The 20,783-nt window shown below is 52.5% G+C and overlaps 2 protein-coding genes across 6 annotated transcripts in view; one reads left to right on the top strand and one right to left on the bottom strand.

The window, feature by feature from the left end:
* The window catches only part of PSD2 (pleckstrin and Sec7 domain containing 2), a 112,267-nt gene extending 100,772 nt beyond the window's left edge, over positions 1-11,495 (top strand). For all 3 annotated transcript variants that reach the window (XM_029218775.1, XM_029218776.1, XM_029218774.1), the window contains 8 exons: positions 529-618; positions 1,710-1,753; positions 2,832-3,022; positions 3,194-3,264; positions 3,692-3,849; positions 4,771-4,915; positions 6,170-6,313; positions 9,300-11,495. In XM_029218775.1, coding sequence (XP_029074608.1) covers positions 529-618; positions 1,710-1,753; positions 2,832-3,022; positions 3,194-3,264; positions 3,692-3,849; positions 4,771-4,915; positions 6,170-6,313; positions 9,300-9,509 — 1,053 coding nt within the window. In that variant the 3' untranslated portion in view covers positions 9,510-11,495. The remainder of the gene's footprint in view (positions 1-528; positions 619-1,709; positions 1,754-2,831; positions 3,023-3,193; positions 3,265-3,691; positions 3,850-4,770; positions 4,916-6,169; positions 6,314-9,299) is intronic.
* A 2,490-nt stretch (positions 11,496-13,985) lies between these two features.
* NRG2 (neuregulin 2) overlaps positions 13,986-20,783 on the bottom strand; it is a 179,511-nt gene continuing 172,713 nt past the window's right edge. For all 3 annotated transcript variants that reach the window (XM_029217916.1, XM_029217918.1, XM_029217917.1), the window contains 4 exons: positions 20,433-20,556; positions 19,945-20,072; positions 18,876-19,103; positions 13,986-15,985 (listed from right to left, as the gene is read on the bottom strand). In XM_029217916.1, the coding sequence (XP_029073749.1) occupies positions 15,217-15,985; positions 18,876-19,103; positions 19,945-20,072; positions 20,433-20,556 (1,249 nt within the window). In that variant the 3' untranslated portion in view covers positions 13,986-15,216. The remainder of the gene's footprint in view (positions 15,986-18,875; positions 19,104-19,944; positions 20,073-20,432; positions 20,557-20,783) is intronic.

Below are 20,783 nucleotides of genomic sequence, written 5' to 3' on the forward strand. Positions count from 1 at the left end.
TCCTGGTGCTGTGTGACCTTGGGAGAGTTAACCATGGAGTAGCGGGTGAGAGCACGGGCTTTGGTGTCAGACACACTCAGCCCTTCTACTTCCTTGCTGTGTGATCATGGGCACGTCACTTCACCTTCCTGCACCTCAGTTTCCTTACCTGTCAAGTGGGGATAATAATAACACCCACCTCACCTTCTCTTTGTTGTGAGAAGGAAATAAGATAATGCATGTTGAGTACAATACCTGGAACATGCTAGGCACCCAGCAAATGTCAGCTATTACAATACATCATCTAACCTGACTCCTTCATCCGGGTTTGAGGAGAACCCCGACCTCTCATGACGCTTGAGGATCAAATAGAATCTTGAATGTGAAAAAGAGTTTTGTAAACTCTTGGGAGACAAAGGGAAATCCAGGCAGTCTTTTTTCATTACTGCCCTTGATGCTGCCTCATCCCTTCTGGCCGGGCAGGGCAGGGTGTGGGGACCACACCAACCACCAACCCTACTCTCAGGCAGAACCATTTCTCCATTATAGAACATTGGCAAGAAGATGTCCTGCCAGCAATTCATTGCCAACTTGGACCAGCTGAATGACGGACAAGACTTTGCCAAAGACCTGCTGAAGGTATAAATTGCTAAGGGTCCCCATGGCCCCAGCTGTGTCCAGGGTGGGTGGAGAGGAGAGAGGTTTCTGCCCACTAAATCCTGATGGTCCAGATTCCTAATTCTGGGGTCAGGGTCGTGATGACTTTGGGACAGAGGTAGAGACCATCCAGCTCAACATGTGACTGTTATGTGTTCCCTGAGTTAGGCAGAGGGGTAGGCTCTGTGAGATTTGTTTTTAGTGCTCCACTATCATTATTGCTTTCATGGTAATCCTCAAACTTGCCACCCATTGTCACAGCTGCCGCCACCATCACCACCACCTTTATCACCACTACCACCTTCACCACCACCATCATTATCATTACCACAGGGAAAAGCCCACTCATTCTTTCAACATCACCAGGAATCTAATTTTCTTTCGAGGCTGAAGCCCAAGGTGGAACTCTGGCCTTTCAAGCCCTGTCAGTTCTCCACCTTGGAGGAAGAGGAGCAGGTTTCTGGGGGGTAGATGATGAGTTCAGTTTTAGACAGTGAGTTAGGGGGACCTGATCATATCAGGTGGGCAGTTGAATAGTGAGTCCGGAGGTCAAAAAATACACATTGCCTCCATTGCTGTTCTTACCATAATTATGTTCTTCACTGTCAGGAAGCACTTAAGAGTGTTTTTGTAAGTAAGATCAAATAATCCCAGTCCCTTCACCCACCTACTCCCTGTCTACTCATCCACCCATCTACCCATCCTCCCATCCACCCACCCACCCTGCAACTCAATCATTCACCTGCCCATACACCCACCCATTCACCCATCACCCACACATACACTCCTACACAGTCCCCTATATACACTCCACATCCACTCACCCATTTCCCTGCCCATTCACCTACCTACCAACCCATCCACCCACTCATCCTCAAGTCTATCCAATCATCTAAAAATGAATCCACCCACCCACCCCCCCATTTATTCACCCATCCAATAAATAAGTGTGAATCAAACAGCTACTTTGTCCCACTGGCTGAAAAGATGCTCCCTCACCACATCCACATTGCTAGATGGAGATTTCTTTGACTGTTCATTGAACTTTCTCTCTTTTTTTCCCCCTCTTCCAGACCCTTTACAACTCCATCAAGAATGAAAAGCTGGAATGGGCCATGTGAGTAGTGCCCATGGGCACAGGTATGGGGAGACTGAATTACGGGGAGGGGGGAGGGGGAGTGGCTGGGGGTACTGGGAAGTCATGCCGGTTACTCTCCATGGTGCTGATTTCTCCCACCCCGGGCCCTGGTGCCCCCTGGCCAGCTGGCCAGCTCCTGGTGTTGAGTTCCCCTTTGGGTTTGTTTTCTGTCTTGATAAAAAGTGTGCAGTGTTTACAGCTATGGAGTAGATGGAACTGTGAGTTTAGTTTCATGATGTTCACAACAGGTTTTCTGTTCGGGGATATTGCCACTACTCCCAATGATGATAGCTCTTTTCCCTCGGGGAGGTAGGCAGGCATGAGCTATGAGTCCCTTTACAACTCCAGTAATCTGACCATGTAGAGGTGGTGATGCTGTTGCCAATGGGGAGAGGTGAATGCTCCCTAACTTCTTCCCCTGTGAGGGCAGTGAGACCTGGAGGTGCCCAGCCATCTGGAAAGAGGTGTGGTGACCTTGCTGATTGGGGAGACTAACAGCCTCCTGAGGAAAGTTGCCACTCCACTGGGGAGTTGCTGTACTCCCCAGGGCAGCCTGGGTCTTTGGGTCCATGAAGAGGTCCCAGGCAGGGATTGTTAGGAACCCCAACCCAGCTGGGGAGAGCTGGCATTCTCATACCAGGGCTCCTAGGCTGGGGAACCGAGACTTTAGAGGCCTCATCTACTGACCTTCCCTCCCTCACCATGTCCCTGGGGCTTGGGCAAGCTGGCCATGGGTTACTGCTCCCTGGGGCTGGGCTTTCAGAGAGGAGAAGGAAGACAAGGAAGGAAGCCTGAAGGTAGTAAGGTCTCCAGCTTTGTGATCAAGGGTGAAGATTGGAGCTTGGAGGCCAAAAATCAAAGCTCAGAGGAGAGATGTCAGAATTGAAGACTCAGGGGAGGGGACAAAGGTCTGGACCTGTGGTCTGGAACTGAAATCTCGTTATCTCTGCTCTTTACCTCTAACTGGCTTCCAAAGGAGCGTTTTGTGGGGAGAGGGCATGTTGACGTGGGGATGAGGCCTCCGTGGAGGTGGTACTCAGGCCTAGTACTTTCCTAGTGATGAAGATGAGCTGAGGAAATCACTGTCTGAGCTGGTGGATGACAAGTTTGGGACAGGCACAAAGAAGGTGACACGGATCCTGGATGGTAGCAACCCCTTCCTGGATGTCCCACAGGCTCTCAGCGCCACCACCTACAAGCATGGTGTGCTGACCCGGAAGACTCACGCCGACATGGATGGCAAGAGGAGTGGGTGTCAGGCGGGGAAGGGACATGGGGAGGGATGCTAGCCCAGAGGGGGTCCACAGCCCCTTGGCCACTCCTCTGGTAATGCCCATGCAGGCAGACATGTAGGGGACACAAGGGAAGAGATATCGGGGTGGTTGGTTGTGGCCACACTACCCGTGCCCCCCTCCCCAGCGCCCCGTGGGAGGCGTGGCTGGAAGAAATTCTACGCGGTGCTCAAAGGGACCATTCTGTACCTGCAGAAGGTGAGAGACTACCCCAGAGTCCTTACCCAGAAAGGGCCAGCTCAGCCCCTGCCTTATGGTGTCCAGAGGGTCCCGGGCAGGACCTAGGGCTTAGGCAGATTCTGGGTCCTCCCCCATCAAAGGCCTTACTTGGGCTCACGAAGGGCTTTGGTGGTTTCAGGGAGGGGTCTTTTGAATGTTCAGGGGTTCAGAGGATACCCAGTGTAAGGCCTGTTCAGGCTTCTGAGACCAACTGGGGAGGAGTACCTGGTGAGTCTTGTTGGGGTGGGCATGGCATCAGAGTGGCAGCAGCTTGAATAATGGTGGGATGTACAGGAACAGAGAGGAGAGCAAAAGGGAGGGACAGTGAGGGTGGAGGAAGTACGGGTCAGTAAGCCAGAGCCTGGTGGTGACAGAGGCTTGCCCAACCCCTACCTGGCCTGTCCAGGATGAGTACAAGCCTGACAAATCCCTGTCTGAGGGCGACTTGAAGAACGCCATTCGTGTGCACCACGCTCTGGCTGCCAGGGCCTCCGACTACAGCAAGAAGTCCAATGTGCTCAAGCTGAAGACAGCCGACTGGAGGGTCTTCCTCTTCCAGGCACCGTAAGTAGGAGTGGGAGCATCCTCGCTCCCACCCTGGGCTCAGGACCGCCCCATCCCCTCGCCTCGTCCACCTCAGGGGAGGCGCCCTTAGCTTCCCCTGCACAGCAGCCATGAGGGTGAGTGTATCCGTAAACAGCTTGGGTCCCTCCCCATGAGCACTGGTTCTCAAGTGTGGTCCCCTCAGCATCGCCTGAAAAACCTGTTAGAAATGCAGTTTCTCTGGTCCCACCTTAGACCTCCTGAATCAAAAACGCTGGGGATGGGCCAGCAATTGTGTTTTAACAAGCCCTCTAGGTGATTCTGATGTGCACTGAAGTCCCTAAATACAGGGCAGGTGGGATCTTTATCATCCTCCACTTAAAGTCGGGGGGATGGGTGCAGAAGACTCACCCTACAGTTTCTCCGTAAGACCTTCTTTCCACTCCCCTGCACTCCATCCTCCTGTGACTTGAGATTGGGGTTTCATGTGTCAGATGAGCTTAGAGGGGGGTGGCTGGTAAGTGAGCTCTCAGGACAGGAGTGGACGTGCCGGGCCAGGTAGTGGGGCAGGGACGAGATGGCCGAGTGGGGGTGACCAGTTGCCCAGCTGCCTCTAACAGTCCCCTGCTGGTCTCTCACACTCATTAGCTCCAGGCTGTTAGCTCTGAACCTGGCTGGGCAGCTTTATTTTCACTTGAAAATCCAGGTCTTGCCTGGGAGCTGGGACAGAAGGGGAGCTCCCTACACAGATGTGACCAGGCCCATCCAGCCCCCATCCTGCCATCCTCCCTCACTCCTTTGCCCACTTACACGGAGGTCTTCATGCCCTCTCTGTGCCAGGCTGGTGCTGGGTACTGGGTGCTGGGTACTGGGCGCTGGGTGTGGGATAGGGAGTCCTATTGTGAGAAGCCAGTGCGCTCTCCCCTCCCGTCCTGTCCCCAGGAGCAAGGAAGAAATGCTGTCCTGGATCCTTAGGATCAACCTGGTGGCTGCCATCTTCTCGGCGCCCGCCTTCCCAGCTGCTGTCAGCTCCATGAAGAAGTTCTGCCGGCCCCTGCTGCCCTCGTGCACCACTCGCCTCTGCCAGGTACGAGCTCCTGGGGTCACAACACCACCTCCCGAGGCTGCCTCTGCGGTGCCAGGCCCCCATTCAGCAGCCCTCCCCTCAGCGCCTATCCGGCGCCTGGTCCTGGGCTAAGAGACAAGCCGAAGGGGTAGATGTTCTCCTCCATCTACACCGCACCCCACCCCTGTTTACAGATGGGGAGACTGAGGCCACACGCCACCCAGTGGCCTGGGTGTGCCAGTGGCAGTGTGTCCTGTGGATGTGGTTGTGGTCTGTGGGCATAATGTGTGTCTGGGACGAATGGGAGAGAATGTGTGTGTCACAGAGAGCGAGCGACAGGTGAGACTTGGCTGCCCCTTCATCCAGGGCTCTTTTGCTGCCCTCATCTACCCTTAAATATTTTATTTGTAATCCTTAAAAAACTCGTACTCATTAATACTCCATTTTTCGGAGTCTTTTTTTGAGAGGGGAGGATAAATGGTGGGCCGCTACTTGTGAGGTGGAGGGCAGGGGCAGCGCCATACTTCCCTTCCTGTCAGGGCCCTTGTCCGGGGTCTTCTCCACAGAGCCCCTGGGGCTGTGCAAGCGGTGCACACTCCCCCCACGTGCACACATGCCATTCAAGCACACGCATGTTTATGTGTATACACACGTGTTGTGCACCCACACCTACACCATACTTGTGTCTGCGCGCGTGCACGCACACACACACACACACACACCCCACACACAAATGCGTGCAACCCAGTGCCTGCATGGCACAAAGGGGTCTGGCTGTGCGTTGATGGCTGGGGTGTACTGTGCACTTGTCTGTGAGTGACGGTGTCTTTGGGTGTGATCCTGGGTCTGTGGCCATCTGACGTGTCCGGGCATGAATGTGAGAGACTGCGTGCATCGTATGAAGCCAGGGGGTGCCGAGGCCGGGCTGCCCCTTGGTCCAGTGGGTTTGTGTGCATGTGAGGGTTCATAGGAGCCAGGGGCTGTGTCTGGGTGACTGTGTGTTTGTATAAGGGAGTGTCTGCGTCCACACACAGTGTGAGGGTCTCTCATCTCCTGAGCCTGCTGGGGAGGCTCTAGGAGAGCTGATGCCAATGGCAGGAGGGGAGGAAGGAAGGCAGCGGCGGAACGCTCCCTTGGGCCTAGACCCGGCTCTGCCCCTGTGTATTTGACGACCCTGGCCAGGCCTCAGTTTCCTTTTGGTGAAGCAGCTCCTGGTGGGACAGCCCTGTGACCTCCTGAGAGTGGGACCTCACAGTCCATGACTTGTCTTTGCAGGAGGAGCAGCTGCGTTCTCATGAGAATAAACTGAGGCAGGTGACTGCAGAGCTGGCTGAGCACAGGTGTCACCCGGTCGAGCGGGGCATCAAGTCCAAGGAGGCTGAGGAGAACCGGCTGAAGGAGCATTATCTCACGTTTGAGGTGGGCCCTTCAAAGGAGGGGTTTTGAAGGACAGGGCTAGAGCAGGAGGAAGGGGCCGGCTCCTGCCTTCCACATCGTTCCCCGACCAGGGGCTCCTGCTTTGGGGGCTCCCCTGAGGTAGTCGTGGACTGTGGTCTCCTGTGGGCCAATCTCTGCACAGTCCAGCTGCACAAACAATTGTGCCCTCACTTACGTCTCTCAAAGGGCACCAGACGGGTTCTACCAGAGACCCCTGTCACCCCTCTACATCTTTCTCCAAGCCCCATCCTAACCTCCCCTTTCCCCATAGGCCCAGCTTCTCGGGAAGTTTTTACGGCCAAACCACAGAACTCATAAGCCCTCTCCACGTGACTTTCCCCCCTTGTGTCTCATGTGCCTCTTTCACATAGGTTTATCAAGCAGAGCACCTTGGTCTTTCTTCTGAGCTCTCCCTGCTTTCCATCTTGTCTCTAACCCCTCCCCTGGTTCTGCCCCACCGTGGGGTGAAGGATGGCGGGGTGGACTTGGGGGAGGAAGGCAGGAACCACTTGTCCATTTTGGACCGACCTGCACCAGGGGGGTGGACAGACACAAGAGAGGCTGAGACCAAGTCAGGAAGCCCCTGGAGCAGGAAGGGTGGGAAGTCGCCCCTCTCAGTCTCTAGATTTCCACTCTGATTTTCTACTGCAGCACAGAGGAGAGAGCAGAGCTCCCAGGATAGATCCTGACCTTTTGAAAAACAAAACACTTTATAGCTTTCGGAAGTCTTCTCAATTTCACTCTCTCTGTGATGTAAAAAAAGCCACACTGATTGGCAGGTGTGATTTTCTTCACTTCCCTTGTATTGATTGATTCGATCCTCATATGAACTCTGTGATGTGGGTTTTGTTATTATCCCCATTTTACAGATGGGGACATTGAGGCTTGGAGAGGTTGGATCACGTGCTTGAGGTGACACAGGAAGTGCAGGAGCCAGGATCCTAACCCAGGGAATTGACTGTGGCTCCAGAGCCCTGGTCTTTCTCACCCCCTGCCTGGCTTAACTGGGGGTGGTGGGGAGTGGTGGGGAGAATGAAGGGTAGGGGAGGTGAAGCCCCAAATGAAGGGTCTTTCAGCTCCTGTGGCAGAGCTGGGTGAGAACAGGGTCTCGTGACCCTTAGTCCCTGCCTCCCCTGGGACTGCAGTGAGGACCTGAAGCTCAGAGTCAAGGCCTCAGACAAATCTCCCTCCTAAATGTTTACCAATTTACAGCCCCTTTAATAGCTCATGAATGTGCCTGTCTCTCCAGGCCCTCACCAACACTGGACATAATCTTCATTGATCTGATAGGTTTAACAAGTGGTGTCTTATTGCTGTTTTAATTTGGATTAATTTTTTTTTTTTAAATTGTGGTTAAAAAGCATAGCATAAAATCGATCATCTTAACGTCATCTTATCATCATTTTAAAGTATATAGTTCAGTAATGTTAAGGCTGTTCACGTTCTTGGGCAACCAATCTCCAGAACCTTTTCACCTTCCCAAACTGAAACTCTATAACTATTAAACAAAGACTCCTCAGCACCCTCCTCCCAGCCTCAGCCCCTGACAACCACAGTTCTACTTTCTGTCTCTATGAATGTGACTACTCTCTAGGTACTTCATATAAATGGAATCATACAGAATTTATGTTTTTGTGACTGACCTGTGTCACTCAGCACAATGTCCTCAAGGTTCATCCGTGTTGTAGCATATGTTAGAATTTCCTTCCTTTTTAAGGCTGAATACTATTCTGTTGTATTTGTATACCACGTTTTGGCTGTCCTTTCATCGACTGATGGACATTTGGGTTGCTTCCATCTTTTGGCTACTGTGAATAATGCTGCCATGAACATGGGTGTGCAAATGTTTCTTTGAGATCCTGCTTTCAGTCCTGCTTTTATATCCAGAAGTGGAATTGCTGAATTGCATGGTAATATTATTTTTCACTTTTTGTGGAATAGCCGCACTGTTTTCCATGGTAGCTGTACCATTTTACATTCCACCAGTAGTGTACTTGGGTTCCAATTCTTCCACATCCTTACCAACACACTTCAACACACTTGTTACTTTCTGTTTTTTGGTTTTTTTTAATAAATTTATTTATTAGTTTGTTTTTATTTTTGGCTGTATTGGGTCTTTGTTGCTGCTCATGGGCTTTCTCTAGTTGAGGCAAGCGGGGGCTACTCTTTGCTGTGGTATGTGGGCCTCTCACTGTCTTGGCCTCTCTTGTTGCAGAGCACAGGCTCTAGAGCGCAGGCTCTAGAGCGCAGGCTCAGTTGCTCCATGGCATGTGGGATCCTCCCGGGCCAGGGCTCGAACCCGTGTCCCCTGCATTGGCAGGCGGACTCTCAACCACTGCGCCACCAGGGAAGCCCTGTTTTTGTTTTGATAGTAGTTATCTTAATGTGTTTGAGGTGATAACTCATTGTGGTTTGGATCTGCATTTTCCTGACGAATAGTGATGTTGAGCATCCTTTTGTGTGCTTATTGGTCATTAGTATATCTTTTGTGGAGAAATGTCTATTGGAGTCCTTTGCCCATCCTGAAATTGGGCTGTTTTTGTTGTAGGAGGTTTTTTTTCCCCTTTAATATTCTGGATACTAGACCCTTACCAGATTTATGATTTGCAAATATTTTTTTCCCATTCTGTAGATTGCCTTTTCACTCTATTGACTGTGTCCTTTGATACAGAGAAGTTTTAAATTTTGATAAAATCCCATTTGTCTATTTTCACTCTTGTCTGTGCTTTTGGTATCATATCCAATAAGTCATTGCCAATTAATTTGGATTTTTAAAAATTATGAGTGAAATTTCTGTGCATGTCCCTTGCCTAATATTTTTATTGGGTTGTTTATCTCCTTTTTATTGATGTATGAGAGCTCTCTAAATATTAAGGAAATTAGTCTTTTGTTATATAAGATACATTTTTTCTCATTTTGTTGTTTGTCTTTTGACTTTGTTTTTGGCCTTTCTCTGCCCTTTCCCCAGAAAAGCCGTTATGAGACCTACATCCACCTCCTGGCTGTGAAAATCAAAGTGGGCTCAGATGATCTGGAGCGGATTGAGGCCCGGCTGGCCACCCTGGAGGGGGATGACCCTTCTCTCCGCAAGACACACTCGAGCCCTGCCCTCAGCCAGGGCCATGGAACTGTGACTGGCAGCAAAGCCACGAGGGATAACACTGGGCCTGATACTTAGCTGGCATGGATGGGCAGGTCCCAGAGGCAGGCAATGCCCCCAGAGGGGTCAGTGAGCACAATTCCAGCCAGGGGCCACTCGGATCAGCTCCAGGCAGTTGTTGGGCAGCCAGGGGAGTGTGGAGAGCCCTGTGGGCCAAGGAGATGGAGATGCTATTCATGGTGTCGATCTTGCATCCTGGGGCTGCTCTGGGCCTCCGACCCTCTCCCCAGCTCTCACATCCCTCTTCACCCCAGAGCCTCATTTTCTAGGCCAGTTGTGTGCATGCTCTAGACATCATCTCAAGAAGTGGGAAGGGTGGTTGACTTCCCAGGCTCTCCTCTTCTCACAAGTTCCTCCCTTCATCTCCCTTGTTTCCGAGGGCAGGTCTTGACCCCAGGTCTCAGCTTGGACTCCCACCCTTTCTCCTCCTCCTTCCTCTGAGTTGACCAGCAGCAGGTCTGCAGACCACCAGCACTATCCTCTCCTCCTCCACTCAGCAGCCTTGGGAACCACACCCCATTCTCCTGCCTCACCTGGCAATAACCCAGGACCCAGGCCTGTCCCTCAGTGCCAAGCTCTCTCCACTCAAGTGTGTGTCCACCTCATCTTCCATCCATCGAGGCCACTACTGCTTTCTTTTATATGGACATAAATGTATATATATAAGAATTATATATATATATATATATATATAAGGAACCCCTTTAGAGATGGTTTTGGAACTGGTATCAGTTAGAGGATGAAATAAGAGGTAGGAAAAGCCTATTTCAGAATGCACTTGTTAGCAAGGAGGGCTGCTCTCTGGCCCCTGGAGGCCCTGACACTCTGGGAGGGAAGGTAGAGATAGTATGACCTCCTCTCACCCTATTTCCCCCTCTTCCGGCTGACCTGTGACTTAAACTGCTCTTACAGTTAATGCTTTGGAATAAATAGTGTGTGTGTGTGTGCTGCCCTGTCTGTCCCACAGGCATCCTGGGGTGTGAGTGGGATGGGACCGTGGCCCTGTTTATATTTTGGTCTTTATGTTGGTGCTGCCGGGTCTCTGAGCTCCAGAGGTGGCCTCTTGTACAAATCTACTGCTACAGGAATAAAAGACACTCTGCCTTGCAAATAGCCATTTGTCAACAAGCCCAAAGATGTTTGGTGGGGGAAGGTTATGGAAGCCATTAATTCTTGGTCTTGGGAAAAGGTGGAATGACAAGTTGTTGATTGTTTTTTAGGTTGCTATTTCTCGTACTCTTCTAGTGACTCAGAAACGCTAGTGAAGGACATGTCTGGGAAGAATAATTTTCCATGTGATGATCACAGACTGGCATCCTTTAAACCCTGCAGTCCTCAGACTGACAGTGGTGGGGGTGATGGCACCTGCAATACAGCTGTGATGAGCAAATCCTTTCTATTTTTAAAATAGATTACTGTAGTTTGGCCAGCAATTTGACCTCAGTGGTAACATATTTAGTTAATAAGCCAACCTTGCAACTAAGCAGCCAACGTTTACAAGCCCACTCACATTTGATACAAGGGGCCTGTGAGCCTGTGGAGAGATGTAGTGATTTAAATCCAGGTTATTTAATTTGGATCAGCTGAGTGTCTTTTATAACCAAACCATCTGGCACCTTCATTTTGCTGAGTGGAAGTAAATGTTCATTTAAGTGAAATTGAAAGAGCAATGTGGCAACATAAAAAAGCTCTCTGTACTTTTTTCTCTGTCCTTTTCTCAAAGGTCCTTTGAGTTTGGGGTCAGCTTCCCACCCTCTACCTCATGAGGGTGGGTGAGTGAAAGCAGAGGAGCAGGCTCCATCCGCTGCAGACACGTGTGCTTCCCTGAGCACTAGCTGTGCCTCCCATCAGTAAAAAAACCTTTAGTTCACTTTCTTAATTGTATAATTATTTATTGTAAATTATATACGTGTACTACTGTACTAAAATATTATGTACATTATAAAACATACACAAAAGTAGAAATTTTAAAAAGATGAGTTGAAAATAAATCTAAAGCAAAGTGTTTTTTTTCTGCATTCTAATGGACCATCATATTTCCTCCACAACCTCTGCCCCTAATATGTCCATTTTCCAGGACTGTCCAAATCCAGAGACTTGGAGGACTGCAGGTGAGATGTGATAAGTGGTTTGCGCCACCTGGTGGTCCTGGGAAGTGTCCGTGGGCTCAGGGACTCCTGGGGCCGACCCTTGAGGACAGCGTCTCTTGAGCCTCCATCCTCTCATTCAGTGAAGGTGAACAGTGCTGCACACTGTGCTGGGTGCTGGGGATACTGTGGTGAGAAAAGGATTGACCAGGTCCCTGTCCACACGGGGCTCACAGTCTAGTGGGGAGGGGGACAGAGAGTCACCATTTCCATTTGGGACTCTGGAAGGGCTGGGGAGACAAGCCAAAAATGACCTGGCAGAGAGAAGAAAAAAGAATTGGAGAAGTGGGGAAGACTGACTCAGGAAGCCACCCGAATGTCCTAAGTGCTCCTGGGGGACAGGGTAGTAGTAAGAAAGTCACTTAACAGGGCTATACCTCTTCCTGACAGGCCATACTAAAGATGCCCCAAAGGCAGAATTTGAGAGGTGAGTAGAAAAGGGGCCTCTCTGGCCACACCTGCTCCTAGGTTCCATGCACACCTGTGAATGAATAGGTGGCTGATATGATGGGGAGTCAAGGAAACTGATTCGGTTCTGGCCTTAGACTCTCAGCAGGTAACTTAGAATCCAGAGCAGATAATGAAGGTACCAAATGGGGTCATGTGAAAGTCAATGAGTTAATCAAGGGGCCATTCAGAATTACTTGGGGTTACATAGAGGTAGATGGGCTCCCTGGGGGCCATGGAGGTGGTTTCTGCCTAAAAATTTTGAAGGTAAAAACTTAGGGCCCTCAGAAGGGTCAAATGAGGATACTAAACTGGGTCATGAAGAGGTCAGTGGGTTCACCAAGAGGTCATTCAGAATTACTTGGGGTCACATAGAGGTCAATAGGTTCACCAAGAGGTCATCCAGAATTACTTTGGGTTACATAGAGGTCAGTGTGCTCATTGGAGTCATGGAAGTGGTTTCTGAGTGAAAATTTAGAAGGTATTGGCAACTCAGGCCCTCAGAAGGGTCAAATGAGGACAATAAACTGGGTCATGAAAAGGTCGATGGGTTCACCAAAAGGTCATTCAGAATTACTCAGGGTCATACAGAGATCATAAATCACATAGAGGAATTACTGGCTCAGAAAATTTTAGAGGCAATTTAGAGGCAATAGCAAACTCAGAGCCGGCACAGGGATCTGGATGGGATCATCAGGGGCTAGAGAAGTCAGTGATTTGCAGGTTTGTGTAGCATTTAGTTCATTAATTTCCTTTTTTTCTTTGTAACAGGTACTTTTTCTCCCAGCGTCCCCACATGAATATGTGTCTAGTTCTTTACTTTTCTCCATCACTTCCCTTTCATCCAGTTTTTGCCACTGTCTGTGTGACTCAAGAATGCAAGGCACAGGATATGGTCATCATCATCATCAAATTAGCCCTTAATAGACATCTCTCATGTGCCAGAAGCAATCCCGGGCGCTCTATATAATCTCCACAGCAACCCTTTGAGGTAGGTATTAGCATCACCATTTCCCAGCTGAGCCAAGTGCAGCCTAGAGAAGTCACACAGCTAGTGAGGGGCAGAGCTGGAATTTGAACTAAGGCCCTGTTGATACCTAAGCCCTTTCAACCCTAAGCCTCTCTGTCCTGCCCATGTGTAGGTCTCTGAGCTGACTACACACATTCTGGGCTCATTTGTGCACACACCCACACGTCAACCACGGGAGCTCTTTGGATAGCTGACTCCTTTGTGTCTGGTTGGAACCTGATGGTTCCTGGTGCTGGGCATTGGCTTAGTAACATTAATCAATGAGGGGAAAGGCTCACCCTGGACACCGTCTGCCTTCTCCATGCCTGAAATCATGTACCCTTCATCAGGGACTGCAAGTTTAGACAGGCCCTGGCTTTGAGGGGATATAAAAAAAACCCAACACCCTGTGGGCTTACAAGCTGCAGCAGCTCTGGTCCTCCTGGCAGCTGAGGGTACCCATTATGCCACTTTTCATGTCCACACATTGCCTGTGACACGCCTGAGGCCCCAAGGGTCATCTTGCCTCAGCTGCTTCAGTGCCAACCTCACAACCCTTCCCTCCTCACCCACCTAGGCCCAGAAACTCTTGCCTCATTCTGGCCCCTGTAGCTCCAGGGCAGGAACTGGGCCAGGGCTCTGAGGCTGAGCTCGAAGGTAATCTGCGTCAGCCCCTTGGCCAGGTTCCCCAGCAGCGGGGGGTGGTGGGTGGGGAGCTGGGGGACACCTTGTGAACATTCTTAGAACAGGGAGGAGGGCTGGAGCCTGTCCTGGGAGTCGAAGGCAGGGAGATTGAAGGGAGGGTCTCTTCTCCCAGGGACTGCTCTGGCCCTCTCCAACCTCCACACCAACATCCATCCATCTCTATCACAGGTCTTCATCCTCTGTCTCCCTCCTCACCTGGGGGCTAGGCACACGCAGTCAAACATTAGTTATTACTGATTTTATTTATAATATAAAAATGTTCAAGTGTCAACAGTCAGGTGTTTGGACATTTCAAGGGGCAGGTTTCCCATTTGCTTAGGATTTTTTTTTGTTTTTAAACAATTACCTTTTTGACAAATTAGCAGTGGACCCAGTTTTGGAGGGTGGCGAGGTCAGGGCTGGAGAGGGAGTGGAAGTCATGGGTGGGCTAGAGGCTGGGAGTTGGGCTGTGAGAAGGAAATGGTGTTACTTTATTGCTAAGAGGGGAATCAAATACACTGTCGAGTGGCTCTTCTCGGTCCCAGCGTGACCATGCATCCAATCTAAAGAATCTGAAATGCAAAGGACATGCAGGCATAAAATAGAAAAGACGACCTGTAAACGAAGGTGCTGCAGAGGACGGAGGGGCGTCCTGGAGGCCATAGGGGAGGAGGAGCCACGAACATTGGGGCCCTGGCAGAGCTGACCCCTCCCAGGGCCGAGGCTGTTGGGAAGACCTCTTTCTCAGTGCGCCCCTCCCTTAGCAGCTGTGAGGAGTGGGGAGGCCCCCTCCCCATTCTGGTTGCTGTCGCTGGACCTTAGTCTCCCCCTGGACGTTACCTGACCCCAACTCTAGCTCCAAACCTAGGATCCCCGCCCTCTCCTCAAGGGGCCCAGGACTCCAGATCATGCACTGGGGCAAAGCTACTCCGGACCTCATGTCGTTCGTTGGGGCCCCCAGCCTCACGCCCACCCAAACCCAATCCCGCAGCCTCCTCTCTCCTGCTTTCTCTCACCACCACCTCCCAGGACCCCAGCCAGCTTGGGATCCTACATTCCCCCACCCCGCAACCCAGACTTCTCTCCAGGAGCTCCAGATTAGCGTACAGCAAAAGGCACCACAATATAGGTTTCTATTAAAGAGTCAAAAAATTGGCCCATCTCTCTTTTTTTTTGTTGTTTCTTTTTTTTTTTCCGAAGCTGTAAATCAGGATGTCACATATAAATAGTTTCCCTATAAAAACGTCTTTGCCGTTAGCTAGTATTATAAGACAATTTTTGCTAAAATGAAAATAAAACATTTTGTTATACCTTTTTCCTTTTATAGAAAATAAAAATATTTTTATTTCTTTTTTTCCTTCCTTTCTCTCTCCAGTCGGCGGTCTCTGTTTTCCTTAAAGACAGTGGGGCGGGCGAGGCGGAGGGGGCAGCGGGGGCCCTAGAGGGGCCCCGAGTCCTGCTTGGCCCGCGGGGGCGGCCCGCGGCTGTGTCTGCTGCTGGCCCGCGTGCTGTGGCTGTCCAGGGAGTAGTAAGTCCTGCTGTCGGCCGCCGGGCAGAGCGGCGGCGAGTCCGAGCGCAGCGCGTCGTGCGCCGCACGCAGGCCGAGGAAAGGCGTGCTCTCGGCCGCCAGCGCCCCGTCCGCGTCGTCCGCTTCGTCGTCCGAGGCGGAAGCCGAGCCGCCTCCCGAGCCGCTGCTCAGCGACAGCGAGTCCCGCGCCGCGCGTGCGCGCTGCGCCGCCAGCCCGTTGAGGCGCGAGCGGCGCCAGCGCCGGGGTCCAGCAGACGTCCTACGGGACGCGCCGCGGGCACGCGGCCGCGGCGGCGGCGGGGGCGCGCACTCCTGCGTGGTCTCGTACTCGTCGTCCTCGGGGATGCGGAAAGGGCTGGCGGGCAGACTGCCCAGGCTGCCGCCTAGGGCGCAGGCCCCGCGCCGCGGCCCCGGTCCCGCCGTGGGGTAGTAGTAGCTGTCGTAGCTGCGCTGCATGTCCGCACCGGTCCCGGGCCCTGGACCGGGGCCGGGGGGCGCCGGGTGCCGCAGGAGCGGCTGCTGCTCCGCCAGGCGGTAGCTGATGGGCGCGGCCGGCGGCAGCGACACGGCGTGCGCCGAGTTGGGGGACGTGATCTCGAAAGTCGGCACCTGCGTGGCCAGCGAGTAATGGAAGTCCACGGGAGAGAGGCGCGCGGGCGTGGTCAGGGCCGACACATACCTGCGGGGAGAGGCAGAGACGTGGGCCGGTGGCCAGGGGATGAGGCGGACCTGATGCAAAGCAGTGGTCTTGCCCAGGATCCCTCTTACAAGAACCATGCTGGTATTCCTCAGTGACCGTAATAAATTTCCTTAATTTCTCTGAGCCTCAGTTTGCTTATCTGTGAAACGGGAGTAACCACAGTGCTCATTCCGTAGCGTTGTTGGATGATTCCATAAACGTATCAGTGGTCCTTGGCTGTGGGGATGCTCACAGTCACCAGTGTTCCTGAATGGTTACTTCGGGTGAGGCTAAGCCTGGGGCATTTTACATGTGTGATCTCATCTAATACAGTAATTCTATAAGAGGCTTCTGTTAGTCCCGTACTACACACGTGAGGAAACAAACTCAGAATATTTAATTGACTTACTCAAGGTTCACACAGCCAGGAAGTGGTTGAGCTGGGATGTGAACCCAGGCCAGGCAGGAACCAGAACTCATACTGCCCAATTCCTCATTCTAGTCCCTGCATTCAGCCACCCCTGTGACTTGGACTTACCTCCCCTCCGGGACAGTTCATCCCATGGCTGATGGCTACAGTGGGGAAATATTTTCCTTTTTAAGTTGAAGCTAGAAGCTGCCTCAGGGAAGTGACTGCTCCCACCTCAGTTAGGGTCCTCAGTCCAGAGCTCACAGTTACCAAGACCTCACTGAAGTGACTCTGCTTGGGGCTAAAGATCACCAGTTCCTTCAAAAGTTTGCCCTTGCTATTATCTCCCACTCTGGGTCCCAGGCACCTGTCCCTTTTCTTTCTCCACATTTCCCTTTCTGAGTCAACTGGCCTCTTGCCCAACCATTATCCACCTCAGGACAGGGACCACCCACCTCCCTGCCTCTCTTCCCACCTGTAAAGCTGGGCACCTCATTGCTCTCCAGAGTCCCCATTACTGTTTTTCAGAATCATCTGACTCCTCTCTCTTCCCTCTCCCACATGCACATCCATCACGTCCTACCCCTTCCCTTTCTCCTGGAATACCCTCCACCCTGCTCCACTCCATCCTGGGACTAGATGTTCACTCTGGTCATTCCGCCACCCCAGTGTCTTTCCTCCTTCAGCCTATGCAGTTCCCAGAACAATCTTTTTTTGGCCACGTGGCATGTGGGATCCTAGTCCCCCTACGAACCTGCGCCCCCTGCAGTGGAAGCATGGAGCCTCAAACCACTGGACTGCCAGGGAATTCCCTCCCAGAGCAATCTTTTAAAGTCATATCTCTGCTTTAGGAGGCCCTTCCTGCTTACCCACCCAGGGCCACTGGCCATCTATCTGGCCCCAGCCCGCCTGTTCAGGCCCAGCTCCACTCTCCTCACAGCCCACCCTGCTCTAGGTACCTCACCAGCCATGTCCTTAGTGCCTCTGCTGGAACAGCTCAAGTTGTTCCCCTTGCCTGGAAGTCTTTCCCTGCCTTGCCTCTCTACCTCCCATCCATTAAGGCAGGGGTCCCCAACCCCCAGGCCGCGGACCAGTACCCGTCTGTGGCCTGTTAGGAACCAGGCCGCACAGCAGGAGGTGTGTGGCCGGAGCGACTGAAGCTTCATCTGTATTTATAGCCACTCCCCATGGCTTGCATTACCACCTGAGCTCTGCCTCCTGTCAGCATTATGGTGAGTTGTATAATTATTTCATTATATATTACAATGTAATAATAATAGAAATAAAGTGCACAATAAATGAATCATCCCGAAAACATCCCCCCACCCCCGTCTGTGGAAAAACTGTCTTCCACAAAACCGGTCCCTGGTGCCAAAAACGTTGGGGACTGCTGCATTAAGAAGTCCTATTGCTCTTGTTACTACTAACCATAGCTCCACCTAGTGAGCACCAGCGCCACGCCAGGTAAAAGGTGAAGAGCTTTGCGCATGATCTTAGGGTGGCCTTCATAAGAACCATGCACTATAGGTGTAATGCTCCCTGTTCTATAGCTGAGGAAACAGGCACAGAGGTGATCAACCTGCCCCAAGTCACACAGGTGGTGGGGCTGAGCTTGGAAAGGTTGGTCTTGGAAAACCTAGCTGCTTCCCAGAGCCTGCCGACAGACTGGGTTTCTCTGCCCTGGTGGGGTGCCCTATGCTTAGCACTTTCCATAGGCAGCTGTGAGCTTCAGTGGTTTTGTGTCCATGACCGGCACGGAGTAGGCTGAATTGAAGCCTTCTCCACCCCAGCCTGGAGTTCCTAGTACCATGCCCCTTTTTCTGCTCTCCTCCCACAGATCTCAGTTGCCAAGGGGAGAGCAAGATGGAGGCTGGCCCCCTGCAACTCCTGGCTTGGAGTCAGGGAAGAAGGGAAGGTTCCTGGTTCTCACTGCATTCATTGCTCAGGAACCCAATGGCATCTTGATCCATGGGGGCCTAGTTGCTGATACTTCCAGGGCCTTCAGGCATTCTTGGCTCATTCCCATCCTGCACTCACCGGTTTACTCACAGACAGCCTCCCCTCCCACTCTTCAGTCTGCTCAATCTTGGTGTCTGTTTCTCCCGGGACATGGGTCCTCTAGGTGACACCAGGGTAGGGCAACTGTATGTTCTGGTTTGTCCAGGCCAGACCCTGTTTGTTCCTGATGTTCTACTGCAATTATTAATAACATCCCCTTCTACTCTGAAAAGTGTCCTAGTAGAACAATTAAATTAAATGGTCATAACACACCAGGGTCTACTGGCTGTAGTCCCAGCCTGTCATTAACATGTTGATGACCCCGAGCAGACCATTTAACTTTTCAGGGACCTTGCTTGCGCATCTGGAAAATGGGGATGAGGCTCTTTGGAGTGTTTCTGAGGTGACCTAAGGGTCAGCCCTGGGTCAGTGGTGCCAGCTCTCTGGCTACAGTGGGGCACAGGTCACGGGGTAGGAACTGACCTCTCGCTGTGTGGGGAGTCACGCAGGGAGTCTATGGAGTCGTGGTAAGGTGGCACAGCAGCCCTGCGCTGCTCCTCTAGGCTGTAGGCTGCCGCCCGCCGTGCCCGCGCCTCCACACACGCTGGGCTGTTGCACTTGCTGGTGCCCACTGATGACAGCATGATGCCCGATTGGGAGTCGGAGGTCAGGCTCTCAGAATGTTCCAGGCTCCACGTGTGGCTCTCATGCCTGGAGAAGCCAGGTGGAAGTGAAGTGAGGTCAGGAAGGGGCCGGGCAGCCCAGCACGTGTGGTCCCAGGCCCACCCCTTCCCTGGTTCTTCATTCCATCTCAGGCTCCCTCAGCTCACTGCCCTTCACTCTGGGCTGATGTGTAACATCATAAATGCCAAACCCCGATTTTGGGAAGAGGAGAGCTGGAGGCCTGTGGATGGGTGAGCTGCAATGTGCAGAGGCCTCTTCCTTTCCTCTCTGCAACCAACCTCTCCTTAGCCTCCCTGTCTTGGACCCTTCCACTCCCATGGTCCTTAGCCACTTGCCTTAAGAGCCCAGCCCCAGTGGCCAATATATGGGGACCCTGCCTATTCTGTGCTGCTCCCCAGGGAAGAAAGGGGCCAACCACGTTCTTTCTTGAGCTGTCTGAGCCTGTGTGCTTGTGTGGAGAGAGGAGGCTAAGGTGGACTAGGTTCATGTGGGAAACCCAGGAGAGGGCGTCAAATGGCTGTGGGTATCCGAGTGAGCAGGTGCTTTATGCCAGTGAAGTGGTGCCGATGAGGCCCAAACAAAACCAAATGTCAGGTGGGAGCACAGTGATGCTGCTGTTCCTCTGGGGCTGGTTTAGACTAGAAAAGGGAATCTGGTCTGTGAGGACCTGGATGTACGTTTGGTGGTGGGTTCTGGTTTGAAGCCCCCCACCCTCCACCCTCCTGCTCACAGGGACCCTCAATACAGAGCCCAGCCTGGCTGGGGAGTTTGGTGTGTGTCCCCAGGCAGGTGTGTGGTGCGCATGTGCACGCCCTGAGGGTGTGCATACAGGAGTCTGCAAGGCTGCGTGGGCCTTGGTGGTGCCCACCTGTGGCTGGAGGTGGGCGTGGCTGTGGAGCAGTGGTGAGAAGGAGAACAGGAGTGGCTCCCAGAGAAGGTGGTCTCCGTTTCCCTCCGGATGACATGGTCTGTGGCTGGCACATTCTTGGAGATATACTGGAACAGACAGAGGGTTTTTTGGCAGGGGGGCAGTTAGTGACAGATGACCAAGTTGACCCTCCTTCCTGGTGGGCAGGGGAAGTGAGGCAGTAAGCTCCAGGTTGCAGGGGCGGTGGTGGTCCACTGGATAAGCAACTCGGTGTTAGGGCAGCAATGGCCCCTGGAAATCAATCCCCCGACCTCCCTTAAGGAAGTGGGCCAAGCGAGGCTAAGTCATCCTGGTGAGGCAAGGCTAGGCTAGCAGGCAAGGCTGAGCACAGGATGGGCCGGCCGCCTCCCTGGCCCATTCTTGCAGGGGGCATAAGAAGGCGGGCTACACAGCAAGGGGTCAGAGTGGGGCCTGGGAACACCACTCACGTCTGCCATCTGGATCTCCTCAGGGTCCAGCCGGGGGTGGCTGGGCCCATTGGCCAAGCTCCGGTTCTGGTGGGCTGGACACATGTTCTGTCGAAGGTGGTTATGCATCTGCTTCCGCTGTTTTCTGCACAGGGGAAGGTGCATTAGCCTGACACCCCCTCCCCGCCTCCCCTGGCACACACGAAGTATGAGCTTCCCTAGCTGTTACTCCAGGGGACTAGTCTACGTGTGCCGGGACTGGACTGCCGTGGCAGTCTCCTGCTACTGCTCTTTCCTGTGCTCAGGCTGCCTTCAGCCAGGACCCCTTCAATCAACCCCCTACATCATCACTACCAGGCGGAATTCAGCAGG

The sequence above is a fragment of the Monodon monoceros genome, unplaced genomic scaffold (genome assembly GCF_005190385.1).
Source record: "Monodon monoceros isolate NGI ecotype Baffin Bay Population unplaced genomic scaffold, NGI_Narwhal_1 Super_Scaffold_12, whole genome shotgun sequence".
Classification (NCBI taxonomy): Eukaryota; Metazoa; Chordata; class Mammalia; order Artiodactyla; family Monodontidae; genus Monodon; species Monodon monoceros.